Raw genomic sequence first — 13,881 nt, forward strand, 5'->3', positions numbered from 1 at the left:
GTTGTACAAAGCATTAAGAAACTGGTGAAGGAACAAGATGGAAGGGGCAGTGGGGAGAAATGGGAGGAACAAGGCAGTAGACCTGAAGGTAAAATTGATTTCATCCCCAGAATTAAGGAAACAAAAAAAATTATAGCAGCTTTTCTTTCAAAGACAGATGGGGGGGAAAAAAACCATAAACGTTATAAAAGTGACACAATGAGTACCCAAAGGGTCAATGGTCAAACATAGAACTGCAAGACCCATTCACTAGAATGCTAATGTAACTGATCATGTCAGAAAATACTTAGCACTTATGTCTATTGTTTCTCTTGCTGTATTTTTCTCCCCCTACACAAACACATGCACTCTCACACACTCTTCTCTAGAGACTGGGTCCTTCTCGCTCCTTCGGTTCATTCCTGCTCGCCTTGGCTGTCAGTTCACACACTGCGCCACACGAAGTGTTGCAGGACGCTCTTCCAACAACTGTGGCTCCACTTTGTTCCTTTTCCCTCTGCTGGACTTTGCTCTGACATGGCGGGCAATGCCAGTGTAGGTCGGAGTAACAGGCTTTGGCCAGGGGGGCGAAAGCTTCCTGCTTTTTCCTGAAACTCCTGCATTGCTTCTTTGCTCTCTCCCTCCTGCCAGGTGAAACCACGTTTTGCGACAAAACCGTTTCTTCCTCTGTGAATTTTGGCAAAATTTGGCTGCAGTGTGAGACGAGTGCACATGAGACACACGTCTGACAGCCCCAGAAGAGAGAAGCACTGGATGCTCCCAGCAGCAAACATTCCGAGGGTCAGATCGGTTAAAAACCAGAGAGATACTATAGATCCATGTATATCTATATATCTGAGACCAGTTGTGACGGTGCTAGGGACCGGAGGGGATAGCCCAAGCAGGTTCTCTGCTGAGTGTTCCTCTGTTGGACTTCAGATATGTTTAGACAACGAAGCAGTGAGAGATTGAGGACTGAGCGTCTTGTATCACAAGTTCAGCTGAGCTCCCTGTTGTGTTTTTTTTCCCAGAAATAAAACTGTTTGCATATGAAAAATTTAGTGTGGCGACTGAAACATGTCCTCTCCACTGTGCAGCAATGGCAGTTTGAAATCTACTGAGATACACAAGGTTTATTTTTCTCTGTGTAAATGTGTGTGGTGCACGCACTTGTCTGTGTAGCATGTGTGTATGTGCGCGCGCTTGTACGGCCTGTAAGTGTGTGCGTGTGTGTGCGTGTGTGGTCTGTCTCTGTGTGTTGTCTGTGTCTCTGTGTGTGTGTGTCTGTGTGTGTGTGTGTGTGTGTCTGTGTGTGTGTGTGTGTGGTCTGTCTCTGTGTGTGGTCTGTCTCTGTGTGTTGTCTGTGTCTGTGTGTGTGTGTGTGTGTCTTTTGTCTTGGTTCCAGGGAGGAGTGGGGAGGGGATCAGCAGGCTGTCGACTGGGGCAAAGGGAACACTTTCTCGTTTTTCCTGCCCCCGTTCATGTGGGTGTAGGGCTGCCGTTCCTCGAAACTGGCTCGGAGGACCACGCCGGGTCCGTTCTCCACCTTGTGGCCTGAGTGTTTGTCAGTGTGTTGGAGTGTGGAGGATGGGTCGAGGGGGATGCTCTCCATGTTATCGGGCTCGATCTCAAACTCCTCGATGTCACGGGCCTTGCAGTCCTCGCTGTAGAAGAAGGCAACCTCTTTGAACGATGGGTCCAGGTCATCTTTAATGGTCTGGATGATCTCCATGAAGGCAGGACGCATTTTTGGGTTGTACTGCCAACACATCCGCATCAACTCATACCTGACGGGGAGGGGGGGGGGGGGGGGGAGTGCAGACAGTAAACAGTTATGGAAGAAGCAAAAGTCACCCCAAATCCATTAAAAAGCACAGTTCAGGGCAACACAGACAACGGTAAAACTCCAGCAGGGACACCTCACGGCAGCTGACGTCCCACAATCTAACCTGAGCAAGGGGCAAGATCAACAGGACATACCAGCCGAGAGGAAGGATTAGGTACAGAGGGGTGAAATGGGGGGAGGAAGCCTGAAGGTAGAGTTGGGTGAAGAGGCAGCTTGAGGGCGAGGGAGTGGAGGAGATGGACAGGGGAGGGAAGAGGGGAGGGAGAGAAGGGAGAGGAGGAGGGAATGGGGGAGGGGAAGAGGGCAGCGAGGAAAGGGGGAAGGAGAGAGAGAGGAAAACAGGAGGGGGGGGGTCAGACAGAGAGGGGTGGGGAGAGGTAGCGATGGAGGTAGGGACAGCTCTGCGGCATTGGTTTAGGAAACAGTGTACAACCAGGTGGTGAGTGGCATGCACACATGGTACAGCTCCTGTAACTGGGAATGTGCTGGGGGAGGGGCATTGTGAGTGGAACAGAAACCCAGAGTTCTGGGAATAATGGGAACAGAAATAATGGGAACTGCAGGTGCTGGAGAATCCAAGATAACAAAGCGTGAAGCTGGGTTCAAAGTCAATGACCAACGTCAGTGACTGTGGCTACAAAATTCCCTGCAATATTCGCATTCCCATTTCCTGTCTAGGGAAGGAAATCTGTCACCCTTATCCTGTCTGGCCTACAGGTGACTCCAGGCCCATAGCAACATGGGTGGATTTTCCATGCCCAAACGGCTACTCAGTTTGAGGGCAGATAATAAACACAGTCACATTTACATCCCAAACAAAAAAAAGTTTGATTTGCAGAAGGTCAACTTGTGGTTGAGAAACATCAAATTGGGGCAAAATATCTACCAATTAAGGTGGGGCAGGAAACAGGTATTTTCTTTCAAAGCCCATGACTGCAAAATGCAGTAGATCTATAAAGAGCGGACCGCACTCTCAGCTGCTGACCTCAAAATACAAAATAGACAAACCAGCTGTCTCTCAGTCACATGGCAGCCCCAGTTTCAATGCTTTACAGCTGCAGTAGAGGACTCAGAAGCCACAAACAGCAAGTGTGAGTGCCCGTGTGTGTGATATCAGGGTAAATAACAGCATGTGATGGATGACGTTAGTCAATGGGCTGGCTGCTACAGGCCATAGCAGGAATTAGTGCATTGCACAGTGATAGAGATGTACATGTATGGACAGCAGACAAGTAAATACTTATTTATAATGTGCCCCAAGTATGGAAAAGGCTGGATTTAATTTCAACTTGCCAGAACGCTTCTGCTGGACCTTCCGGCAATTTGTTTAACATAAAGTACAACATGCAGCTCCTTACACCCCAACATGGGCTGGTGTACAGTTCTCCAGCCACCAACACACATCCCCCAACATCCACCCCATGTCACAGTCACATAGGAGTTGCTCATGAGAGGGAGGGAGAGGGGCGAGAGGGAGGGGAGGAGAGGGAGGGAGAGGGTGCAGGTGGGAAGGAGAGAGAGGGAGCAAGACAGAGGCAGGAGGGGTGTGTGTGTGTGTGTGTGTTTGTGTGTGTGAGAGAGAGAGTGTGTGTGAGAGAGAGAGAGAGAGAGAGAGAGAGAGAGAGAGAGAGAAAGTTGACTGTGATTGGTTGAAGTGCTACCAATGAGAAAACAGTTGGGAATTGTAGACTCACTGAACTCCAAGTAATTTCAGAAAAATGCAAAACTTGACCACGTTCCTGTTATCTTCATGGGATGGGTCTCTGTCTTTGACTATATGGTGCTATCAGCAAGGCTGAATGTGTCACATTACAGGCTTGTCTGATTTTCTTAACTTAAAATGCAAGGTTTTATCATCTTGTAGCATTTGGAGTGACAAACAGGCCAACCTGATTAAGGATGGTTGGTTCCCTTTCTTGAAGGGTATCAGTCCATTTGACAGTCACCCCTGTCCCCATAGGCAAGGTGTGATAGCCCACAAATAAGCAGGTTTAATCAGTTCAATTTCACAACTCCTCTGGTAGGATTTGCACTTTCATGTTGTTAGTCTGGAGCAAACACTATGCCTAAAGTGACTGAAGCATGTCACTATAAAAGGCTAAGTCTTCTGTCCAGACCTGCTCACAGCACGACCATAGCCCCAGAAATTCACATAGCAGCTGTAGGAACTGGGCAGACGCTGAGTGGTCACAGCCTCACACAGTTAAACAGTTAAGTCTTCATGTTGAGAACAGGAGTAACCAGCATTATGACAAACAAGTTTCACATCTAGCTCACAGAATAGGAATGGGAGCAGACCATTCCCAATCTTCCAAGGTTGTGGCACAGCAGTAACATTTCCAGACTCACTAGCTTAGTATGGGTTCCGACCTGTCACAGGTGCTGGTGGGATTTGAATTTAAACAATTAATAAATTCAGTTTTCAAAATTATCTACAACAGAAAGCTAATCTCACTGAGAGTGACCACGAAACTATCACTAATTGTCATAAAACTCTAATCTCTAACTCTATCCTTCAAGGAAGGAACGCTTCCAGACTCGCCAAACTTAAAGGCATTTAAACAGTCACTGGATAAACATATGGATGATGGTGGAATAGTGTCGGTTGGAGGGGTTCAGATTGGTTTCACAGGTTGGCGCAACATCGAGGACTGAAGGGCCTGTACTGCGCTGTAATGTTCTATGCTTACCTTGCCTGGCCTACATGTAACTTCAAACCCACAGCACAGGCTCAACTCTTGCCTGCCCACTGAAATGGCCTGAAACCACTCAGTTCAAAGGCAAATAGGAACAGGCACCAGATTGCCAGCAATGCCCACATCTCATGACAGAGTAAACTAAACTGCCTTTTGAACCGGTTCCCATCCAACAATTGATCTTCAATCTAACTGCAAATACACAGCTCTGTCCTACATCCCTTCACACAACTGGTTAACAAAACCCTGTCAATCACAGATTTAAAATTCACAGTTCCATGTGACTACCATCCATTGCAGACTAAAGTGCCTCCCAACATCATGCTGAAAGCTCTAGCTCCAACTGAAGTGTATCTTCTCTCCCCATAGATACCATTAGCTGCAGAAATAGTTGCTTTCTATCCTCCCTATCAGACCCCCTCAATCTAAGTCCCTTAATCTCCAGGGCAAATAGGTGCAGCTTGTGGAATCTTTCCTTTTACTTTAACACTTGGAATCCAGGTATAATTCTGGCATGTATGTGTGTGTGTGGGCATGCAAGTGTGTGCACATACACATGCATGTGTGCATGGATGTGCAGACACATCTGCGCGCATGAGTGTGTACATACATGGGTGTGTGTGTGCATGCACGAATGCACACATTTGTGTGTGCACATGTGTACATATGCATGTGCTGGGTGCAAGGGCAGAGGTTCAGGCGTGTGAGCAGATGAGACACAGGGGGGACCGGAGAGACTGCCCGAGCCAGAGCAGCTTTGTGTTTCCACAAGCGTATCATTGTGAGCATGCCTGTGACGGTTACTGCACATCGAACCTTCAGCCCGGCTCTCAAAGCAATCAACTCCATATCCTGAAGTAGCAGCCAGCCCCCTGTAGAAAATCATTCACTGTAACATATTTAACAGCTACTACTACATTAGAGTTTGGGGAACATGCTGTTTAAAGTAGAGGGACATTGGTTTAAGGTGGGAAGGGAAAAGATTTAAAAGGCACCAGAGAGGCAACTTTTTCCGCACAGTAGTGCGTGAATGGAACAAGCCGCCAGGTGAAATGGTGGAGATAGGTACAATTACAACATTTAAAAGGCTTTTGGACAGGTACATGTGTTGGAAAGGTTTACAGGGACATGGCCCAAATGCTGGCGAATGGAATTAGTTCAGTTCAGAAAATCTGGTCGGCATGGATAAGTTGGGCCGAAGGGCCTGTTTCTATGCTCCATGGCTCTTGAGATGGGGGTGAAAAGTTGCAACAATTGCATGTGGAAACTTTTCACTTCAAGAACCCAAGGCTGTGAAGGAGTAAATCCCTGAGGTCTGCAGCTCCCAAGTCAGCACCAGTGCCGGCTGCTAGTCTCAGAATTGTTGTACTGACACACAGGGCCGAATGGCCTTCTGCAATCTCACACTGCGCCGGTCAGGTTTCACTACAACAAGCCTTTAGGTTCTTGGGTTGTGAGGAAAATGAAAGGCAATGTTCTTCATGCTGAGGCTGTACAGGATGTTGGTGAGGCCTCTTCTGGAGTATGGTGCCCAGTTCTGGTTGCCCAGTTATAGGAAGGATATTACTGTGCTGGAGAGAGTTTAGAAGTGATTCACCAGGATGTTGCTGGGTACAGAAGGTTTGAGTTACAACGAAAGGCTATATGGTAGGCTGGGACTTTTCTCACTGGAGCTTAGGTGGTTGAGAGGGGACCCTATTGACATTTAATAAAATCATGAGGGGTACAGATAGGATTAGTGGTAGGTGTCTTTTCCCTAGGATGGGGAATTTCAAGGCTACGGAACACATTTTCAGGGTGAGGAGAGAGAGATTTAAAAATAACATGAGGCAAATATTTTAGACAGAGGGTGGTTCGGGTGTGCAATGAACTTGCTGAGGAAGAGACAGACGTGGTGACTGTCTTAACATTTAAAAGTTACTTAGCTAGGTACATGAATAAGAAATATTTGGAGGGATATGGGCCGGGAGCAGGCAGGTGGGACTAGTTCAGTTTGGGATTATGGTCAGCACAGACTGCTTCGACCAAAGTGTCTGTTCCCCTACTGTATCACTCTATAACTACAGCATCCCATGGTCAAATAAAGCAGTTAGCCCTTATTTTCTAGATTGGCAGATGGTGGGGTTAGTGAGGGCAAGGACAGGGAAGTGAAGTAGTAGGGAGTACACGATTGACATCAGAGTCAGAATCTTCAGGTAAAGCGAGGGAAGGCCGCCTGGGGGAAATGGAATTAGAAAAAAAAAATTCTCCTCATAGCAGAGACACAGCCAACATAAAGTTCTCTCCTGTGACCTCAGCTTCACCACTTTGGCTCTGTACACCAGGCTGCTCCCCGTGCTCTGAAATCAATCCCTGCTCTCTTTGAGGCTAACGTCAACAGTAACCCTCAGCAGGCTCATTAAGGGAAGTTATACAAGGCAGAAAATCAAATGGCAAGCAGACGGTTTACACCCAGCATGAGCCAACACAACACGCAACCTGGTTATTTTATACTTGTCCTCTTCTTGACCGGGAAATGACTGTTAAAGGACAGCACAAGCTGGCCAACATCAGTCACCTACTTCCATGGGGCGATCCCTGCATTCCCCACACCAGCAGGAAGCGACAAAAGGAAGAAATTCAGACTCGCTACACATGACAGAATAAGGCACGGTTGCTTAGCTCAGTTGGCCGGACAGATGGGTGGTGATGCAGAGTCATGAGGGTTCAATTCCTGCACCTAATGAGAGACTTTCCTTCCTAATGTCTCCTCTCACCTAATGCGTGGTGACCCTCAGGTTAAACTCCCCACCACTGGTCACCTCTCACTAGTGAGAGGGCGGCCCTATGGCTGGTAAGACTATGGTGACTCCTACTACATACACTGGGGCCTCTGGCTGCAAAGAGACAGGGCCAAAGGCCCTCCAACATGGAGAGAGGCATGTTGCTAGAACTTGACATCTTTCACCCATCAGGACAAAATGCAAGAATGCCAAATTTCAAACAATCACAATGATCTGCCTGTACTGCACACAAAACAAAACTTTTCACTGCAGGTATGACAATAAGAAATCAAATCAATCCTACACCACAGAAGGGCACAACTGGTCAGCAAGTCAACTCTAAGTGGCTGAGGCATTTCCATGGAGAAAGCAACCATAGGCCCTTCAAGTTCCGAGTTATTCAAAACGGACATGGGGTGGGACATGTGACTTCTGTTTGCAGAGAATGGTTCCCCTTACATGAATGTGTGTTGCTTCTTGAAAGCATATACGGGTCATGTTATGAACCCAACTGGTTATCTTAAATTGGTTGTTAGTTGTTGAATTACCCTGGTGTTTACAGTCCCTCTTTGGCTGTGAGGTTGCCACAGGAAAAGCATTCAGACTCAACTCACCAGCCAATCAGCAGCTGTTTCTCCTGCAGTGTAGACTGCTGGGACAGTTGAAATTTGGCATTCTTGCAATTGCCCTGATGCAAGGTGAAAAGCTTCAGGAACGAGTTTCCCTTTTAGCAACGTTTAGAAATAAATGACTGGCAAAAGTCCGCGAGGCTGGATGGAGGAGGATTGGGCCTCTCAACTGATGCTGATCAAACTTCCACACTCATTATCCTGGGGCTTATACGAATCGATTGGCGTGTGTCTGGATAACCACGGTCCAATATGACACTGTCACAGGACTGTGTGCATTTCTGAAATGCACATTATAGGAGGCTGCAGAGGAGAACCTTGCTTGGGCTAGAGAGTTTTAGTGTGTAAAGCGATTGGACCGACTGGGATTGTTTTCCTTGGAGCACAGGAGACTGAGAGGGGACATGACTTGAGATCTAAAATGATGAGGGGCACAGATAGGGCAGACAGGAAGAAACCTCTCCCCTTGGTGCAGCAGGGATCCATAGCTGGGGGCACAGATTTAAGTTGAGGGGTGAGAAGTTTAGAGGCGATGTGAGGAAAAAGCACTTTCACCCAGAGGATGGTGGTACCTGGAACTCGCTGACTGGAGGGGTGTTAGAGGTAGAAACCCTCAAACGTTTCAGAAGTATTTAGATGTGCACTTGCAAGGTCCACAAAGCTTTCGGCCAAGAGCTGGAAAATGGGATTAGAATAGTGAGGTGGTTGCTTCTGGCTGGCACAGAGTGGATGGGCCGATGGGCGTTTCTCTCTATCAAGACTCCACGAATGTAGGCTTACAGAGAAGTCAGAATTGGAATGGTTTGTCCATTTGAGGCTGGTGGGAACCCAATGGGGGTGAACATTCAGGTCCTGGGCTGAAACAGGACTCAAGTCAGCAACTTCAGGAGAAGAGAGGTGACTAAGATTGGGAGACAGGGAAAGAGAAAGAGAATAAAATCTGTCCCTAGGACAAGAGGGTGCCTGTTCTATAGAAATCTACAAAGATAAATTTGATGAAATGGTAATCTAATTTAGAAAGCTGCAGATTAATTGCAGTTTCGAAAGTGGCCGTAATTGCTGATATACGCTCCATTTTTACAATCAGAGATTTGATTTGCTGTTCTCTGTCAGCCTGCCAACATTATCAAATTAAATCCCAATATTTTTCCCCACTGCAAGTTTATTTGGCATATGGAAAGATTGAGCAATGGGATTCTGGTATTCACATCCTGCTACACTTAGACTCACTTACTGACTTACGTCAGAATGTAAACTGCTGAGATCTCTCTCTCTCTCCCTCCCCGTTTCCCTCGGTTGCAACTAAGCATCATCGTCTCCTGGTGCTTAGTTGCAACCGCGGGAAACGGGGAGGGAGAGGGAGACCGGGAGGGAGAGCGGGAAGGAGTGGGAGCGGGAGGGAGGGGGAGAGGGAGGGAGAGCGGGAGGGGGAGCGGGAGGGGGAGCGGGAGGGGGAGCGGGAGGGGGAGCGGGAGGGGGAGAGGGAGGGGGAGAGGGAGGGGGAGCGGGAGGGGGAGAGGGAGGGGGAGAGGGAGGGGGAGAGGGAGGGGGAGAGGGAGGGGGAGGAGAGAGAGGGGGCGCGAGAGGGGGGCGCGAGAGGGGGGCGCGAGAGGGGGGCGCGAGAGGGGGGCGCGAGAGGGGGGCGCGAGAGGGGGGCGCGAGAGGGGGGCGCGAGAGGGGGGCGCGAGAGGGGGGCGCGAGAGGGGGGCGCGAGAGGGGGGCGCGAGAGGGGGGCGCGAGAGGGGGGCGCGAGAGGGGGGCGCGAGAGGGGGGCGCGAGAGGGGGGCGCGAGAGGGGGGCGCGAGAGGGGGGCGCGAGAGGGGGGCGCGAGAGGGGGCGCGAGAGGGGGCGCGAGAGGGGGCGCGAGAGGGGGCGCGAGAGGGGGCGCGAGAGAGCGAGGGCGCGAGAGAGAAGTGAATGAGACATGTTTGGTGGGGCGAGAGAAAAAGGGGGTGGAGACAGGAAAAAGGGGGGGTATACAGGAAAAGGGGGGAAACAGGGAAAAGGGAGGGTGGGAGGGAAAAGGGGTGGGGAGGGAAAAGGGAGGAAGAAAAGGGGGAGCGGGGAAGGGGTGAAGAAGAAGAGGGGGAAAGAGGGACATGGGAGAGGGGGGCAAGGGGTTGGGAGAGGGGGAGAAGGGGGTGGGAGAGAGGGAGAAGGGGGTGGGAGAGGGGGAGAAGGGGGTGGGAGAGGGGGAGAAGGGGGTGGGAGAGGGGGAGAAGGGGGTGGGAGAGGGGGAGAAGGGGGTGGGAGAGGGGGAGAAGGGGGTGGGAGAGGGGGAGAAGGGGGTGGGAGAGGGGGAGAAGGGGGTGGGAGAGGGGGAGAAGGGGGTGGGAGAGGGGGAGAAGGGGGTGGGAGAGGGGGAGAAGGGGGTGGGAGAGAGGGAGAAGGGGGTGGGAGAGAGGGAGAAGGGGTTGGGAGAGAGGGAGAAGGGGTTGGGAGAGGGGGAGAAGGGGTTGGGAGAGGGGGAGAAGGGGTTGGGAGAGGGGGAGAAGGGGTTGGGAGAGGGGAAGGGTGGCATTGGGCCAGATGGGTGGAGAGGGGTGGAGGAGAGGGGTGGAAGAGGAGGGAGAGCGAGGAGGAGACAGGGCGGGGAGGGAGGGCGGGGAGGAGGAAGAGGAGGTAGGGAGGGCGAGGAGGTAGGGAGGGCGAGGAGGTAGGGAGGGCGAGGAGGGAGGGAGGGCGAGGAGGGAGGGAGGGAGGGAGGGAGGGCGAGGAGGGCGAGGAGGGAGGGAGAGGAGGAGGAAGAGGAGGTGGGAAGGAGGGAGGGCGAGGAGGGAGGGCGAGGAGGGAGGGCGGGGAGGGAGGGCGGGGAGGGAGGGCGGGGAGGGAGGGCGGGGAGGGAGGGCGGGGAGGGAGGGAGGGGAAGGAGGGAGGGGAAGGAGGGAGGGAGGGGAGGGAGGGAGGGGAGGGAGGGAGGGGAGGGAGGGGAGGGAGGGGAGGGAGGGGAGGGAGGGAGGGGAGGGAGGGGAGGGAGGGGAGGGAGGGCGAGGAGGGAGGGAAGGGAGGGAGGGGAGGGAGGGAAGGGAGGGAGGGGAGGGAGGGAGGGGAGGGAGGGAGGGAGGGGAGGGAGGGAGGGGAGGGAGGGAGGGGAGGGAGGGGAGGGGAGGGGAGGGGAGGGAGGGCCGGGAGGGAGGGGAGGGAGGGCCGGGAGGGAGGGAAGGCCAGGAGGGAGTGAAGGAGGGAAGGCCGGGAGGGAGGGAGGGAGGGAGGGAGGGAGGGCCGGGAGGGAGGGAGGGAGGGCCGGGAGGGAGGGAGGGAGGGAGGGAGGGCCAGGAGGGAGGGAGGGAGGGCCAGGAGGGAGGGCCAGGAGGGAGGGAGGGAGGGAGGGAGGGAGGGAGGGAGGGAGGGAAGGCCAGGAGGGAGGGAGGGAGGGAAGGCCAGGAGGGAGGGAGGGAGGGAGGGAAGGCCAGGAGGGAGGGAAGGCCAGGAGGGAGGGAAGGCAGGCCAGGAGGGTGGGAGGGAGGGAGAGAGGGAGGGAAGGAAGGCCGGGAGGGAGGGAGGGAGGGAGGGAGGGAGGGAGGGAGGGAAGGCCGGGAGGGAGGGAGGGAAGGCCGGGAGGGAGGGAGGGAAGGCCAGGAGGGACGGAGGGAGGGAAGGCCAGGAGGGAGGGAGGGAGGGAGGGAAGGCCAGGAGGGAGGGAGGGAAGGCCAGGAGGGAGGGAGGGAGGGAGGGAGGGAGGGAGGGAGGGAGGGAGGGAGGGAGGGAGGGAGGGAGGGAAGGCCGGGAGGGAGGGGAGGGAGGGAGGGGAGGGAGGGAGGGAGGGAGGGAAGGCCGGGAGGGAGGGAAGGCCGGGAGGGAGGGAAGGCCGGGAGGGAGGGAGGGAGGGAGGGGAGGGAGGGAGGGAGGGAGGGAAGGCCGGGAGGGAGGGAGGGAAGGCCGGGAGGGAGGGAGGGAGGGAGGGAAGGCCGGGGAGGGAGGGAGGGAGGGCCGGGAGGGAGGGAGGGAGGGGAGGGAGGGAGGGAGGGAGGGAGGGGAGGGAGGGAGGGAGGGAGGGGAGGGAGGGAGGGAGGGCCGGGAGGGGAGGGAGGGAGGGAGGGCCGGGAGGGAGGGAGGGGGTATTAAAGAAGGGGATTAAGGAGGGGGTGAAGGGGGTATTAAAGAAGGGGATTAAGGAGGGGGTGAAGGGGATATTAAAGAAGGGGATTAAGGAGGGAGTGAAGGGGATATTAAAGAAGGGGATTAAGGAGGAACAAAACACAGGAAGTGCCATGAATGAAGCAGGTGTACTCGCGTGGATTTTGTGAACTGCACGTTAATATTTGAATGCCGACACCGGCCAGTTCTGTAAAGCTGTTGCCCTAACAGCAGCTGCCAGTCGGTGTTTAGACTTACAGGCTGTCCGCACACGATTCCGGTCTCTCCAGCAAACCACCCTCCATCACAAACCGCAGAACCTGCTCATTGGACATCCCCTGGTACGGTTGTTCTGCCAGAGTGGCTATCTCCCAGAGGACTACACCAAAGGACCTGCAAACACAAAGCAGCAAAATAATTATCCCATTCATTACAAATCCATCGATGCCTTGGTTTAAGATTCTCATCTTTGTTCTCAAACCACTTGATTGCCACTTCTCACAGCCACTCTATCTATCTCTGTGAACTAGCTCAACTAACCTCTGCTAAATGCCCAAGGTTCCTCGCCCTAACACCAGCACCTTCACTGTCACCTATGGACACCGCAAACTCTGGAACTCCCTCAGACGCCCCTGCCTGTTCCCTGTTCTCATGGCACGTTGTGTAATGCTATCAAACACCTAAGGATCCCTCCTGTGCAGTGCCTAGGAGCTATTAGCATGAATGACGTGCCATGTAAACATAGCGAGGCGGTCTTCTTTTGAAAACGCAACGAACTTAAATTAACCTCAGAGCTTAACTACTGTATGGCAAGACCAACTGGTTTACCTCAAACAAAATGGCAAATTCATCAACAGTCACTCTGCTACAGGAAGGCTATCATTAAATTGGGCAGTGTGCAGAAAAGATTTACAAGGATGTTACCAGGAATGGAGGGTTTGAGTTATAAGGACAGGCGATGTTACCAGGAATGGAGGGTTTGAGTTATAAGGACAGGCTGAAAAAGCTGGCGCTTTTCTCACTGGACCATAGCAGGCTGAGGGATGGCTTCGTGGAGGTTTATAAAACCACGAGGGACATAGATAAGGTGAACAGCAAAGGTCCTTTCCCTAGAGGAGGGGAGTTCAAAACTACAGGACATAGATTTGTGGCAAGAGGAGAAAGATTAAAAGGGAGCTGAGGGACAACTTCTTCACACAAAATGTGGTTTGTGTGTGGAATGAACTGCCAGAGGATACAGCAGATATAGGCACAAAATTTAAAGGACATTTGGACAGGTACATAAACAGGAAAGGTTTAGAGGGACATGGGCCAAACACAGGCAAACAGGACTATTTTAGTTTGGGAAATTTGGTTGCGATGGTCTGTTGGACCGAAGGGTCTGCTTCCATGCTGTATGATTCTAAAACTAGGATTTTATTTGAAGAGGCCTCAAAACACTCAAAGCTCAGCAGAAATACTGAGAAGGAGACAAGAACCTGTGGCTCTGGCTGGGTCCAGCTTGCAGGCACTTGCCAGGTTCCAGGGACACATGATGTAAAACATTCCATATCCAGTGTGTTTAATCTGCCCAAGAATGTGCAAGTTTGTGAACAATGCCTCGACAGAAAGGCAGAGATGAGGGTCAGTGGACTGCCAGGGGATAGAACAGCAGCAAGTTGCTTCACTCTCACCAGCCTCCCAACCCATCCTCACCGTCCTATCAGCTTCTAAACAGCATTGTGCCATTTGTGTAGGGACAGCAGCTGCAGGGCAGGATAGGGCTGGACTGCGATGCCCTACTCAGTCGGGCAACTACCATATTTGATTCAGTGCGTGAACCATCACAACAGGGCTGTGCACTCTGGAGCAGCTACATTCCAGAAAAGAAACAGTGCCTTCAGCAGATCAAA

At 52.4% G+C, this 13,881-nt stretch overlaps 1 protein-coding gene across 1 annotated transcript in view; it reads right to left on the reverse strand.

Moving 5' to 3' along the window:
* Window positions 1–1,242: 1,242 nt before the first annotated feature.
* igf1ra (insulin-like growth factor 1a receptor) overlaps window positions 1,243–13,881 on the reverse strand; it is a 301,340-nt gene continuing 288,701 nt past the window's right edge. Inside the window, 2 exon segments of the mRNA XM_048520736.2 lie at window positions 1,243–1,766; window positions 12,248–12,382. Of these exon segments, the coding sequence (XP_048376693.2) occupies window positions 1,403–1,766; window positions 12,248–12,382 (499 nt within the window). The 3' untranslated portion in view covers window positions 1,243–1,402.

This window comes from Stegostoma tigrinum, chromosome 36 (genome assembly GCF_030684315.1).
Source record: "Stegostoma tigrinum isolate sSteTig4 chromosome 36, sSteTig4.hap1, whole genome shotgun sequence".
Taxonomy (NCBI): domain Eukaryota; kingdom Metazoa; phylum Chordata; class Chondrichthyes; order Orectolobiformes; family Stegostomatidae; genus Stegostoma; species Stegostoma tigrinum.